The 16,093-nt window shown below is 39.3% G+C and overlaps 1 protein-coding gene across 1 annotated transcript in view; it reads left to right on the top strand.

The window, feature by feature from the left end:
• Nucleotides 1-16,093, top strand: part of LOC145447837 (uncharacterized) — a 113,178-nt gene that overhangs the window by 46,236 nt on the left and 50,849 nt on the right. The window contains exons 5-10 of the mRNA XM_080326114.1: nucleotides 2,453-2,565; nucleotides 2,818-3,031; nucleotides 9,878-10,007; nucleotides 10,887-11,017; nucleotides 11,924-12,133; nucleotides 12,750-12,839. Of these exons, the coding sequence (XP_080182240.1) occupies nucleotides 2,453-2,565; nucleotides 2,818-3,031; nucleotides 9,878-10,007; nucleotides 10,887-11,017; nucleotides 11,924-12,133; nucleotides 12,750-12,839 (888 nt within the window). The remainder of the gene's footprint in view (nucleotides 1-2,452; nucleotides 2,566-2,817; nucleotides 3,032-9,877; nucleotides 10,008-10,886; nucleotides 11,018-11,923; nucleotides 12,134-12,749; nucleotides 12,840-16,093) is intronic.

Here is a 16,093-nt window from a genome sequence, read left to right as displayed (position 1 = left end):
ATATTTAGATTTTCCGAATCAGCGTGACAATTTCATTTGAATAATATCAGTGATGATAGATTCTAAGGTATTTACGAAGAGTTGCGCTATCGTAGGTGAGGCTTGCCCCCTCTGTGCCTCATCTGTTCCTTAACTCTCCTTTCGCGCTTTATTTTCGAACAATATGTGAAAATTCCGTGATTTTGGGCATGAAATACTTCAAATCTAATCATTCATAAACAATGATAAAAATACCAATAATAATCATTGAATGTTTCACAATTTCCCTCGCTCATCCCTGACATGTGAGGCACCGCCTCACTTGCCTATCTTAACCCCACTTCACTGACGTAGCTCACCCTGCAGTGGGTATGTACTGCTGTAGAGACCATGTTTGGCACCAACTACGCATCTAGGCAGAAAATGTGGCGCACACCACGAATCCTGTGTATTAGTGCTACCAATACGTCACGAATTTTCAATTTTGACGTAACAGTTGATTGACATGTATGGCTCTTGGGAGTTACGATTGGAAATATTGGGTCAATATGGCTCTTCGGTCGAAAAAGGTTCCCGACCACTGCAATATAGAGACCAAATCGACCACACAGTATAGCAATCACGTTTTTAAAAGTTTACGTCAGTACAACGCTGTGCTCTCTAACATGAGCAACGGGAATAGTTACCACAAAAGAAATAGCATTTTATTAAATAAATACAAATATCACAGATTATCATAGTATTACCATATGTCCTCCTTTAGTAGGATTTGTCCTTTTTCAGGAAATCGAAAATGTCCTGCGAAGGCGCCTAAACATCCTCCTTATTGGATATTCATCCTGCTTTACAGGACAGGGTTAACAGAAAATTGACATAAACGACGCCAAATACGAAACGTGGGCGTTCGAGCGGGTCATTCGGCAGTCGAGTTTAAGTGATTACTAGCACAAGTTTTTGCAACTTTTGCAACTTTTTTTACAGCTCTCGGCAGCTTCCTAAATACTCGGAAGTTATGTAGAATGCTGTTTTAAGCTGTTTGAAGGAATCTTATAGTGCAACTCTTTGCAACTTTTGTCCATTTTTTTCATGAAACTTTTTGCAACTTTTTCGATTTTTCATGAAAGATTTTTCGATTTTTCATGCAGCCACCTTTTTACTGGAAATATTTGGCAATTAGTGAATGGAAAACTGTATTTCGGGAGCGGACCTGGGAAGTTCATCGTTGTTTTTTTGCAGTCATGCGATCAAAATGTGGTCTTTCATCGCAACTTTTGTGAAAAAATAAATGCAACTTTTGGGAAAAATAAATGCAACTTTCCACGGATTTAACTGCAACAAAAACTTGCCATAGTGATTACCTTCTTTTTTCTTGTTTGTATTTAGTTCAACATCGCAGAAGCGTCGTCAAAAAGTGGGTAATTCGGGATTCGAATCAAAGTGACGACTTTTTTTATCAACACCGCAGTAATCTCGTTAAGAAGTGGGTAATTCGGAAGCCGAGGGATGACCTTTTTTAATCGATACAACAAGATTTTCAGTAAATAAATTATAATCAGCTGTTTTCAATTTCGATATACTAATTTAATAAGGTAACTCTACAATATCATCACTTTTTGTTATCATCGACCCACTACGCTGTCAAGATTGTAATTAGATTGAAAAAATCAACTCAATGATAGCATCGAATGGAAAAGATACGCGCCTTTATGTTGCCTGATGCAAGCCCTACACTTCACATTAAAATGGTTGTTGGTTTGCTCGTGTTGAAGGTTACAAAGAAAAATGTATAAGTCGATCGAAATCTATTTAACACCCCTCAAAACAGGAAATATCTGTCACAGACCCCATAACTCACGTAGGTCGAATATATTTGCATAGTGAGACGGAAGATTCTGCCAGCATGCAATCGTAAACAAACGCACGGAGTGTAATCGCGAGATTATCGTGGAGAGTTTATCAAATATTTTCGGTCCCAGTGTCTCGCCGGTACTACATCTCCCGTAGTCATATTGGGCACAGGAGAATAGCTCATTTGCACAGCAGTAACGGTATTTTAAAACCGAAATTCATTTCGGAATTTCGAAATGCTCTAATGGGCCTCTTACCGAAAGCTCAAATCAGATCGCGGCCGCAAAATATGACCTCTTTGTGACCCATGCCCTATACGGAAGTGGTATAATTCATTTAGGTAGATATTAAAAGAAGGGTGCGTGAGAAATTATTTCACTTGGAAACCGGTCCGCAGAGCACTAAAGATTGCCGTCACAACCTTAATATAATAAATGTTTCCAAGATATGTACTTTTAAAATTGCAAAATTGATAGAAATGTAGTATATATTGACTTTTATATTATATCCGCATCGGTGTCCGGATTTATACTAAATGTTTTATTCAATTCCATACCATAATCAAAATATTAAGGTACGTATAGCTTGCTTTTGTGTTTACTTGTTAACGAATTATTCCTTGCAGCCACCATCCATATGGAGTTTATTATGACCTTGGCATTTAAAAATTGTACTGACGAAATACGTAACAGCACTAATGGAGAATACCAGAAAGCCGCTGAACTCTTTACCTTTATAGTGAGTCAAATTTTGACACATGTTTTGAGATATTACAGCTTCAATATATTTGATTAAAATCTGATGAACTGAAAAAATAATTTTCGAATAAAATGCATGAAAATTGTTTGGATAAAAATATCCCATTGCTTACTTGCGAATCGTGGTAATCCGGTTATACAGTTTATATTCGAAAGACAGGTAATTGTATGCATACCTTGTAGGCCTATTGGTCCCTTCACTTCAATGACAGGAATCACGAATTCGTTTAAGATCGGGTCAATTGGAACATTCCTCAGCATCCCTGTCGTAGGAATCGATCGATTGACGTTTCGTTGTGGGAGTATCATTGGATCTGGTCGAATGCAATTACCAAACCGTGTCACAGACGACTCAATTCAAGTTTCGAATAAGTTCAATGACGTTATTCGGAATGACCTCGTACCGGAGATATCGCAATACAAAATTTCGTCAATGACTGTGTCAGGTAATGTCCATTCAATGAGTTGTTTAACTTACGAATAGCTTTTCGCATTTGACTAAATAAGTGAGAGTGTTCTGATGGAAGCTGGTACTTGTTATAGGCAGGACCGTAACAGCACTTCGTCAGTTCCCCCCAAAAATGAACGTTGGTATTGGGCCCCCATATGGTGATAAACCAAAGTTATGGGTGGCTTCGCCCCCAGACCCCCCCCCCACACTGTACGCTTTTAGACAGCACTTATCATCTACATTGGTTTTCCGTTCAGCGAGGGACCTGGTATCGCGTAGAGGCGCGAAGCGCGAAAAATCTGAATAATTCATGATGAATCGGTCAAAGACCCGCAGGAAAGAGACGCGAACAGATAATAACATCGAAAAAGGAACTGAACTCTGGCACTGGACCATAGGTCTCAATTTCCAATGTGCTCGCGGGTCAATTTCCCAGTTTTTGATGACGCCGTGACCGCAGCATCAATGATTAGGTATATTCAGTGTATAATTGCCAAGTAGGCCTTATTTGAAGGGACCTTGCAGGCAGGCAGGCATTCCACAAACATCGTGGAAATGCAATTTACTATTGTAATATCCACGCTTGACACAGAAAAAAACACATTTTCAAATATTTGAATAAAATTGTTTTTGTGCCGGCCATAATTTTTTTAATTGATGAGTTATAGTCATCCTGGGAGAGGATGCATCATGATATCGTATAACTTTCGGGTTATAATATTGCAGCTAGTGGACCTTTGACGTACCACGATTTTATGTAGAATATTTTAAAATCTACTGAAGATTGATCTGATATCATAGCATTTGGAGCCTAATCCTGGTTTTGATATAGTCGTGATAAGTATCAGCCATTGTGACTGTAATTGCCAACGTCAAATTAAGTCGGCGTTAGATTTTGACTTCGATTATTATTGGATCATATCAATAACAACTTGAATATAATCATTATTGAGCCATAGTAATAGCATTGCTTCTTAACCTTTTTAGCGATCGTACCCCTTGTACTTCCAATAAGATTTGTCGTATCCCCTGTCCATTTTAAACGCAATTTCTGATGATACCTATATTAAAATCAAAAAGCCCATCCACATCCAAATATTTTATCTCCGGTCAAGTCATGGATCACGATTATTGAAGGTGACACGAGTCACGAGTGAAGTCAAAATCAATTCAATATTCGAAGTACGAGACGAGATAAAAATAATATAACCGCTGATTATACTGCTTCTAAAGTCACATTTAGCAAGTTGATTGCAACCAAGTTTCAGTTGGTAATTACTGTTATTGAGTAACGAATATATATAGAGTTAATTATTATTGCGAAATGGCGCTACATCGCTCATGCTGATGTAAAACTGCTATAATACGTATTGTCTATATCCGAGGTGGGCAATTAGTTTCCCCGGCGTTCCAAATGTTAGGCAAAAAATACGTTGGCGGGGCGAGACAAAAGTGTAGAGTGTAGACTATATTCTGCGGCGTGCAGTTTTAATTCTAAATTGAAAGCAGTCAATTGCATTGTGAGCACAGCATGCTGAAAAATGGATGGGTTAATACCAGGCTGCGTCCCAAGCTCAGTGTGGCTTGGTAAATAGCCCTGCGGTTTTGGCGAGTGTATGTATTTCACTGCATGATTTTTCTCATAATACCGACTCCAATTATATTTCTTACACGAAGACCTGCTCCGTGCTCACCATAAACTGAAAAGACCGGTTCACGGCTGACATCATTAAAAATATGTAGTGCTCCTAATCGTATTGAAATGTCGGCCTTCAGTCGCACTTCTCATTAGTCATTACTTGCAATGATGGCAATGATTTACGAATTAGGATTTAGAAACGTACGTAAGCACAGACCTTTTAATTTCTCATGTAACAATGACAACAGAGAACATTTTAATTTCATTATGGAAACAGTGACTTGTAACTTTAATTGTTACGGCAGACTTTGCTAAATAGACTTTATTTTGAATCTGGATTACTCATCCTTCGTGCGTAGTTTGCGTAATCACGGTACACTAGACTTCAAAGTAAATGCATTTCCGATTCATTTTATACAGCCTATAGTTTTTGTCCACGCATTTACATTAATAAACATATTTTATGGTTAAAATTTCAAGTCACTTTTCGCGGGTCGCTCATAATAGCGTCGGTGGCCGCATCTGTCCCGTAGGCCGCTCAATGCCCAGGTTTACAATCTAGTGTGCACTCTGGTGTACAGTCCATAATTACCAGCCCAGATATAGAATAGAATACGAAGCCTCGTTTAGTTTGAACGAATCGATAAGATGCAATACCTAACCCACTTACACAACAATAAGAAAAATTCATGCCTGCACCAATTATCAACAGAGTAATATATACTTAAGGTAAAGTAGTTCGTTAAGTGAGCAATGAGCACTGAGCATACTATAGAACAGAAATACATTGCTACATATAGATTACTTTGTCTACGACACCTAAGTCTCTGATCAGTTCGCTTGCAGTTAAAATTTTTGTGACAAAACAATAGAGCAATGCTCTTCGACCTTTTTTGTCGTGGTTCACCCTTATAACGTTTACTCGAAACTCGCACACCCCTGACCACATGCCACACTGGTTTTGTATATAGTAAGCCTAATTAAAGCCGCATGTCGATTACATACGTAGCAGGGGTGGTTAGGTCATACCGCGGCCCGAGATGGTGTTGAGTGGCCCGCGAGTAATTTTTCGAAATTAGTTATATCATTGCCCAGGTAATCAATAGTGAACTTGCTAGGCGAACACAAGAATTGATTTGCGTCATCGCGAAATTTGGGATGTTGTCGACCAAAAGATCACTTCCAATGCATTGGTGGGGCCATTTTCGTAGATCTTGGTATAGTATAATGAAGTAAAATATATCGCGGCAGATTTTATGAACATTAAAATACGCGAAATTTACAGAATCGAGTCTAGCTATATTCGCAACTATTTGAGAACTTGTCCAACAAGCGAATTACCGTGTGCGCTCGCGGGGAGGTGGTCGGCGATGACACTGCGGCACAAAATGATAGACGCATCTTGACCGTAACCTTCGGTATTGATATGCGCAGGGGCTGAATAGTTTTGTCTTTGCAAACTGAACCCGGCGGTATGCAATACAGCGGCGAGTAACAATATTATTACTTTCACACCCTATTTAACGTCCACTTGTATGAATATAACTTTATTAACTTTAGTAGTAACTAATAACTTTATTAGTAACTAATAAAGTTATATTCATACAAGTGGACGTTAAATAGGATGTGAAAGCTATCAAGGTCTTACGTTTATATATAACGTCTGCTATCGGCGCAACAAAGTATTCAAATATTATTACTGACCGAACTCTTTAATTAAATTTGAAAAATTCTCGCCCTTCGCGCGGCTAGGTCATTTCTTAACTGTTATCATGACATAAATGTTACCTATTTTAAAGCGTACTATAACAAGTTTCGTTTTCATCGTTACTTAATCCGGCTCGCTCATATCGGATGACTAAAATTGCATCACCATTCAAGTGGCCCGCGCAATTGTTCGTAAATTTCATGCGGCCCTGTGACCGAAGAGGTTTGCCACCCCTGATATATAGCATACGGTCACATTCCGGCGGAGAGTCGTCATCGCCCATCTGGACGTGATATACTCATGTTAAATTGGCTACTGGGAACTTCGTACCGCGGAGATCCTTGTAGTGTGCTGGGCCAACACTGATTTCTTGAGATATACTTTGCGATAAGTTTTTACTGTAGCAGCAGAACATCCCTGCAGGCTTACTATATATGCATCAGCATCGAGAGCATGAATGCTAGGATTCCTATTCTAGTCGCAAATGGCGCAAAAATTCTTCACCTGGAAAATTAATTTCGTCGATAATATTTGTTGTTTCATATATTACTGTCCAATATTTATCTTAGCCCACGTGATCATGCAGATTAACCGGTAAAGCTGATGCAGGGGGTGTCTTCGAAAATTTTGGCACAGATTAATGATGATTCATCTTCCGGTTATTCTTCATCACTTTGTTTTGGGTTGTTATTTTTGACCTGCCATCAGGATTGTAGACATAGTCAAAATCTCTCAAAGATTTGGGAACCAATTCGGTAATTCAAATTGCATATTGACGGTCGCCAACACACGCTAATTTGATTATGTGTGGAGACTGGAGAGCCGCATATTGTTTAACGTCTGCATGCGACCGTACGTCTACAGGTTGACCACCTCAGGTCTGTTGGAATAAGTATGGGTAAGGCTGCCACGCATTGAAAATACTTAATACTAATCGGGGCTCGATGTTACCGGACCACCATCTAGCACAGTGGTTTTCAAACTCGACGCCCCGTGAGGCCCCCTGGCTACGCCCCTGCAATAATATACCTGCATTGCGCTGTTAGGCATCTCGTAGGAACTACCAATTCAAAGTGTCTGAGCTCTCGCGGTGGTTTCCTCATTTATCATTATAGAGGGACATAGCAAGCTTGACACATGTCAACTCCAGCATGTTCTACTACGAAATGCACCAATTTGTCCATTACCAACGTTAAAATGACGAGGAGAAGCATTTACTTATGACATAGCAAAACGAATTTAATTTACAAGCTGCGTACAGTTGGAATGAACATTGTACGATGTTGCACACACGGTCAATATGTTCTGAAGCATAAACGTGTCTATTTATTGTGATGGCTAGTCGTCGGTCCATTGTAATGCGGATCTGGTACACCCCTGTACACTAGAGTTATGACTTAAAAAAAATTTAAATTTTGTGTGTCCTGTAGTCACAAACGGTGAGTTTTTGAATCCTGATTTCAAAATTCACAAAAGGTAAGACTGTTTAAACAAAAACCTCTCGCATAAAAATTTTCCAGTTTTCACTGTATGAAGGATATGCTTTTTTTGTAGATACAGAGTATATAATGTATATAGCGACTGATTTGAATTTAACTGACACAGTTCCAGTTGAGTAGATTTAAAATAGTATTTTGGTAAATTGTTATTGCCCAGATTGAATTAATCCTATCGTGTTCTGTTTACAGTAAAAATTAAATTATTAATAAATATTTTATGATTTCGATATTAGATGTAGACTGTATATATCGTATAATTTCGAATTTCCTAACACAAATCAAACTGGGTGTTCGAAAAGGTGACAGTTGAACAACTCAAGATATTTTCTGCGGTCTAAAAAACCAATTACAAGAATATGATGCCTAGGAAAATTTGAAAATGTCATATTATATGTGACACAGCATCTGCTGACAATGAACGTCGGAATGGCGTTGTTGTGAAACTGCAAAATGCAACGATGATGATGAGCAAGGGTCTTCATAAACCACAATATATTGGTTGCTAACATCATATTATCGATTCTTAAAGCATATATCAGAGTTCTTCAATCCAACGTCTTCAACAAATCCAACTCCCATCTACAAATTTGGAGATGATGTGGTAAAACAGTACGGTACAATCCATCAAGCCAGGATTTCAGATGAAAATATTAGAAAACCGTGGATGGAGGGATGGTTTCAAGTTTGCATACCGCTCTTTCAAAGAAAATAGTAGATTACCAATAGTCAAATGGCGTAAAATTCCATCTCCACGCAATGCGAGATGGAGTTCAAGCGCCATGATTGCGTACTTTCACATCCTGGAGATATCATGCTTATTCATCGCAAATTCGTGTTAGAAAGCCTGCTATTCTAACCAGATGTCTAAAGATGGAATATACTAGACTACTAGAGCCCAACGATTATCGGTTCGCCGATAATATCGAGACGATATCGCACTTTGAAAGAATTATCGGCAATTTCCGTGACGTCACAACATGGCGGTAGGAAGTCGGAAAACTATAATCTTTGACGGCTAGATGACCGCTAAACTGAGAATATTGATATGTTTCATATAGCTTACACTTTATAGGTGTCCAGATGCAGCCTTTCTAGTTATTTCATGTTCAAGCATAACAATGGATGTAAAGATGTTCCAACTTCTTTTGAATATCGGCTGAATGTATTGGTGTTATCGGTCACGGTGTGAGATATCGGTTTTATCGGTATCGACCCAAAATCCAATCTCGGTCGGGTTTTAGAATATACCAAAGATTATTTGCTGCTATCTTTGCGCTCGAATGTCCTGCTGCGATCAAGTGCCTTAAATCCCCACTGTTTGTTGTAGATGTCCCTGGCACTAACATAATAACAAAAAGGGAAGTCAAATTGATGGATTAACTTTACCAGAAGTGCAAAAGAACATATATTTGAAGATAAAATTTCTAGCAAAGAATACCTTTGAATTGTAATTTGTTTCTATATTTGGGCCAGTGTCGAAAATAGAGTTTGTGCGGGACATTTTTTCGATTTGAACAAAATGATTATAATTTTATTAATTTATACCAAAATGTTCATCAATTCCTGCTACATGCAATTTTTTTTCAAGTCATAACCATAGTGCACACTCCCTCTGAGCGGTACACCCTTTTAAAATTTTGTTACACCCTACAGTTTATACGACACACCCGGCTGAAGAACCCTGCAATAGAGGATCCGTAAAACCAGTTTTTCCGATCGTTCAATGACTGGTTGCTCACATAGATCACACCTGCGTGACGACAACATGTACAATTTGTATCCTAGATGTACTGTGTACTCCGCCAACGATTAGTCAATGACTTGACATTTGACCCGTAAATTTGGTTTCGTGTCACGAGTCAATCCACATTTATGAAACGGCATGGCAACTTGAGTTAGGCCACGTGAAAAACCTGAATCGAGTGAAGTCATTGCTACCATCATACTTAGACCATTACTTGGTATAACGCACCTAATTATATATTGTATTTACAGATGTAGACGAATGTGAAACCGGAGACCAAAATTGCGATACAAATGCATCTTGCTTCAATCTTGATCCAGGGTTTAACTGCAGCTGTCATACTGGGTACAGAGACAAAGAAATATATAATCCTGGAACTAGGTAATCTGCACAAATGCTGACATTCCTGCAGAGGGAAGATATTGCAGTACCATTTCTAACGATGTGAATTGCTTATAATATCTTAATATGCAATAGCCATTGTGACAAAGGCCCGAAATTCACACTGTAGTAAATCACGAAATTTTGTCTTAGCCAAATCGAGGTGCACGTTGACATGACCAATATGACCCAACTTCCTACTCTCGATCGTTGGACATGGTATGGTCTGCCCCGAGCACAACCCAATTTATACATAACCGTAATCCAATAAACATAGTCTGTTTCAATTGCTTTTCCCCGTTGTTAACGCAGGTTGAATATGAAAATTCCAACCAATCACAATTACTGTTACCTATATTAGAATATATCATGTAAGGTATGATAGGATACAACCAGGTTACTATCGAGATACACTTACTCATAAAGTGATAAAAGAATATAGAGTTGGAATGAAAAATCTGTCTGCATTGCGTCTACGCTTTCTCATTTACTCTCACCAAATGTGACTGGCAGTAATTGCGGGAATATGATTTCAAAATTTTGAATCAAGTTGAGATTGTGACTACGTCGGAATGATCATGTCATAAATTTTAACTTGGAGCAATTTGGCTCATTGCAGTTTTATAGTAATTTTATCAAGTGGTTGTACAAAGGCACAATTAATTCACTTATTTACACTTTCTTTTTTTACTGTTGCAAATCTGTAGAGGTACTCACGCACTTTGTACAAAGATAAAGTAAAAACTTGCAGCTTAAACATTGTGCCGAAACTTAAAGCTCAACCCCACAGTAACTCACATTCTTCATTAGTTACCATTATAATACTAATTGCTTTATGGAGAGACCAAAATCGTAAATCCTGAAACAATTTATATGCAGATGTGAATCGCTCTGCGACTTCAATGGCGGATCTTATTGTCTCCATAATAGTTCATGTTCGATCATCAGAGACTCTAAACCTGCATGCAACTGCACGGCTCGATTTTCGGGTGATCGTTGTGAATATGAAGGTGAAGCTTATTTTATTGATAGTGCTTTTTTATTTAATCAGGTACTTATTGACTGACCTGATCACGTCTTGAATATATAGATATATGTACATAGATAGACCTTTGCTGCGGGTCTTTACGGCCGGTTGGTGAGGCAATGACCCTTTAGAGCAGTGGTTTTCAAACTGGGGGCGTAAACGCATCTGAAGGGGGTGCGAAGCTAATGTCAACTGAAATTCATAGTTATTGCCCTGCGTATATTCCGAACTAATGCCTGAGAATTCTATTATAAACAGTCATGCCTTACATGCCACCAAATTACCCGTTTGGATTGCTAACATTCTGGTTGCATGTTGTGATATGACGATGCGCCAGAGTTTTCACTATCGCAAGAGGGGGCAGGGCGTGTCTAAAATAGTTTGAAACCACTGGTTTAGAGAGTCAGATTTACAAGTCGAAATGGTAGCTGATTGAGTTAGCGACTCTTTCTCATCACATTAGCACTATTCACACGCAGGCTACGCAAGTAGTTACTACACTGCTTTCCTCCCTTGACCGTATGTGACTGATCCTAAATGTCTTATAAATAAAAAATGCCGGAAATTGCAACTGTAATGTTCGAAATTTTGGTGGGAATCGGCTAATCTTCGGATAGGCCACTGTAATCTCCGAACTTTTCAAAATAGTTTTAATAACATGTATGCTTCCAAATATGCATGAGATGTTTTATTTTTATCCTGACAACTACCATGTCCCTCCCGCACTTGCTATGTTTATTTAGTGTCTCGCTGCTGCATTGGCAATATGAAGGGTGTTGCAAGGTATTTGAGTAATGAATGTGTTCAAAATTTCATTTCATTATATTCCTAATGCGTGAAAGATAAAACTTGGTTGGTTGATTCCCGCGTCTCTGTTTCAATTCTACAGTTCATGCAACGACTTTCGTTGAAACGGCAAACGTGACAACAACTCGTCTGGCTCTCAATCTGACCCCACAGACAACAAATTCCATCATCAGTACTGTATCGTCGGCCACGACTACCTTCAGTACATCATGGGCTATTACGAACGCTACAACGAATGAGTTAGAAATCACTACGGGAAAGTCTGCATTCACGGCTACATCCGAGGCAAGGGGTATGTTTATAAGCTACTTGGATATGGTGGATTTTTCTACTGGGAATTATTGCTCAGTTGAAATAACTCCAATAGTATTCCCCTTCTTTAAGATTGATGGATTGGCTCATGCATCCATGCATTTTACTTGCATACTTGAGTGAGCTTCGCTATAGTACCGTGGCGGTCCATCGGCTCCAAAGCCAGGAAATATTGATGACATCTCAAATGAAACATTGGATGTTTCAAAATAATAAACTCAAAATTCGATTTACATTTATTAGCAATCTCCATTCCTTATGAAACATTCGCTTCAAGGTTTGCTCGAGATTTTAAATTTTGTAAAATGTGTCATATCTGCTTATCTTTGAGGTGATATTATCTATGATATTCATTATCGCTTGGTGATTTGAACCAAATACGGCAATAAAAATAACACCCCTGCACTGGTACTGATTTCAAATTCTAATACCAGTTCAGAATACTCAATTCTTGAACAGCTGTTAGCTGCTGAATGTTGGTATGGAATCATATTTATTGATTCTACATCCCTGGATTTGTGTTGTGACGTACCCTAATTCTCAAATAGACTTGTATTTTGTATGTGTTGCGTCGTATTAGCTTTCCATGTCTTCAGACACTTGCAGTATTGAACAGTCCGTGGCAAATTACACTTTCCCTCGGACGCAGCCTGGTATCGTTTCGTACTCCAAAGAGACATGTCCAAGTATGTATCACAATTTATTGCGGTGCTACGAAATCCTACACTCGCGATTGTGCTCAAATGAACAAAGTGAATATTATCCAACATAAAATGACTATATCAACGCTTTACGTGTCCTAAAAAGTGTGATCACTCTTCTGTAACTAGAGTTGATGCTTTTAAATGCATATTTTTGATAATGTACCGGCACCTTTTGTCCACATTCCAACCAATGGCTACACATGAGCTGAGCATCTTGGCCAGTGGTTCCCAACGTGTGCGATGTCGCGCCACCAGTGGGCGATGTTGGGGAGCAGAGTGGCGAAAACACCAAAGGGGGCGACTAAGGGGCGAAAATGTTGGAACGTCCAGTCAGATATATTTGATTAACACGTCCAAAAATATACGTGAAAACGGCTTATTCTGCATATGAGGCGAAAAAAGGTCAACCCGGAAAGTGGGCGCGGAAACCGGGTTTCCGAGCATATACTAGAAAAAATAACCTTTTTTAGTCAATTCACCAGCGATCAGAGTTAGGTGGATAAATTTCCCGTTTAAATGTCCTCTTTTTCGGATCCGTTAATATATAGGGCAAAGATTTGTGTCAAGCTTGATAAGCAGGCGATGAGTCGAAAAGGTTGGGGTGTCAAACATACAGCGCCAGATGATTTCATCCGGTCCACGAAAATATTCTGGGTAGATTAAAATGTGCTTGTATTATCCAGAACATTTATAAAAAATATTGAGATAGTTAGTATGAAATACTTCCATTAAATAATCCCTCAAGAGAGTAAATGTTGAGCATGTTCATAAGTCACATTTCAATCATCCGGTGTGGTAATTTTACGCTACTCAACATTCCTGGAAACAAGTCATTACCTTCGAGTCACGACTCACAAGTCATATTATAGTCACGTCACTCGATTTTTCGAGGTGACGCTAGTCAAATCCAGTCAAGAGTCAGGTCAAGTTGAATTTTCAAAGTACGCGACATGATTCGAAATTATTGCATTTTGCTATCTGTGCCAACTTTTATCGCAATTAGAGCAACTTTTCAACGGTTTATAACCGTAATAAACCGGCCAATCACCGTATTTTTATCAATTCGGGTATTTGTGAATAATGGTGTTGCTAGAACAGTGGTTCTCAACCTTTTTCACCTCGCGGACCGGTAAAATTTCAAATAATATTTGGCGGACCGGTAGACTTTCAAAGATTAAAATGAACCCAAAATGTAAAGTATTCAACCGTTTTATTGCAAGTATATGGTGCTAGAGTAGGCCTGGGCAAAGTGCCGCCCGCGGGCCAAATGCGGCGCGTGAAGCTATTCTCTGCGGCCCGCGAAAGGTTGCTTCGAATTCAAAACATAAAACTTGCTTTTTGAATAACTAAAACCGTAGGCTGTATCAACTGAAGAGGAAATTCGTTTACTTTGACGGCTGTTCAGTTCAGTGTTCATTAATATGCCACGATTGGCTACGCTGTCTATACGTACCTCGCATGCGTAATACAGATTCAAAATACAGGCAATGTGGCAAAGTATGAGTGGCAATTGAAGTCATTAGAAATCACTCTTCTCATATAGTTTAGTTCAAACCTACTCCGTTGCCATTGTCACATTACGCATACGGTATGCGTTTCAAATTCTCAAGTTTCCGAAGTCGTTCTTATGACCAAACCACGAAACCCTCGGTCAATGGTGGGCGAAGTTCAGAAAAAACTGCAAGCTTCGCTCAACACCAAGGCTATTTAAGCTGCAAACTGCTCGGAAGGCAGCTACCAAGATAATCAGCTTTGTACTATTGCATACACATTTCGGTGCAGATGGCTATCGAACTGGGGGCGTGAAAGCATCAGAAGTGGGCGAACCGCGCGATTTACCGCGTGATTATAGTTATTGCCCTGTGTATTGTCTGACTTTGATATTGCAGAATTCTCTCATCAACAGCCATAACCTTCCATGCCATCAAACTATCCGTTGACATAGCTATCATTCTGGTTGCACTTTTCCATATTTTGTGATATCATTATAAGGGGGGCGCGAAATCTTTTACTAAAATAAAGGGAGGTGTGTCTAAAAAGATTTGAGAAACACTGTTTTGGAGTCTTAATAGAAGATGTTTCTGCGCGGCACACGAAATGAGTCTGTGGCGACTAAGGCACAGAAGCCTGTCTAATCTCGACGGTAGAATGTAAGGCCGGTGTAAATCAAACAAACTTTTTAATCCAAATTAACGCTTAGTAGAACGTGAACAGCACAAATGGCAGCACGCAGTACGCAGAAATATAAGGTGTAAAGTAGGTACAAACTACAAAGTAGGATTTACAACGATGCTTTATCCCAAGAATCTTCCAACCGTCTGTTCAGCAAAGTAACCAACGAAAACGAGTCTAGCAATTGAATATATACGCAGAGAAAACGCGACTGATAATGATGATGATCAACACACGAGACAATTAAATTAAATACACCAAGATTTCACGAGACAATGCGAAGCCGTACGCGCGCGCTAACAGAAGGTGGATAGGGGTCCAAAGAGAGTTGAAAATGTATCATGTTTAACATTGATTCGAATCATGACGCAAATAGATATTTTTTCAATTACCGTCACTTTCTCATTACCTAACATCGATAAATTCACAGAGCAGCATTTATTAACAATGTAATTTAGAAATAAAATAAAAATGCGCTGCAGAATACAGCTTAAATTTTTCACTCGGCCCGCCAACGTATTTTCTAATTCTGATTCGACCCGCGGAGGAAAATAATTGCCCACCCCTGTGCTAGAGAGTGACATTTAGAGGCTACTGATCGTAATTAATTATTTTTAGGATGGCATCCATGTGATTTAACGGTAGTGAGTCTGCTGAGTTGAGGTAAAATTGCCTTGTCCAGATAAACGTGCTACAGTCGAGAGTAGTTTGTAAATAGTCTTTCGCGCCGAAGGCCGTGGGTTTAACCGACCACGCCAACTCGCATGATATTCTTCTCTTCGACAATATCGAGACAGGAACCGTTTCGGTGTCGAAACAAGCACCTTGTCCTGCTACCTTGCCCATTGCCCATTACCACCAGACGTAGGCTACTCTGGCTACTACGAAGACGATGCGCCGTACGAAAACGCCTGACAACAGCTATACAGGCTATCCACAAAAATCCTGGCCGAAAAAGCACTTCATCAGCCACCCCCCAAGCATGTTGGTGTTGAGTCCCATACGGCGATAAGCCGAACTTATGAGGGGCTTCGCCACCATTCCATACAGTCGGATGGATGATT

The sequence above is a fragment of the Botryllus schlosseri genome, chromosome 10, assembly GCF_051294905.1.
Source record: "Botryllus schlosseri isolate E-star chromosome 10, Bs_hap1, whole genome shotgun sequence".
In the NCBI taxonomy this organism is placed as follows: Eukaryota; Metazoa; Chordata; class Ascidiacea; order Stolidobranchia; family Styelidae; genus Botryllus; species Botryllus schlosseri.
The sequence above is the reverse complement of the archived record's forward strand: the minus strand, read 5'-3'. Positions and strand labels throughout refer to the sequence as shown.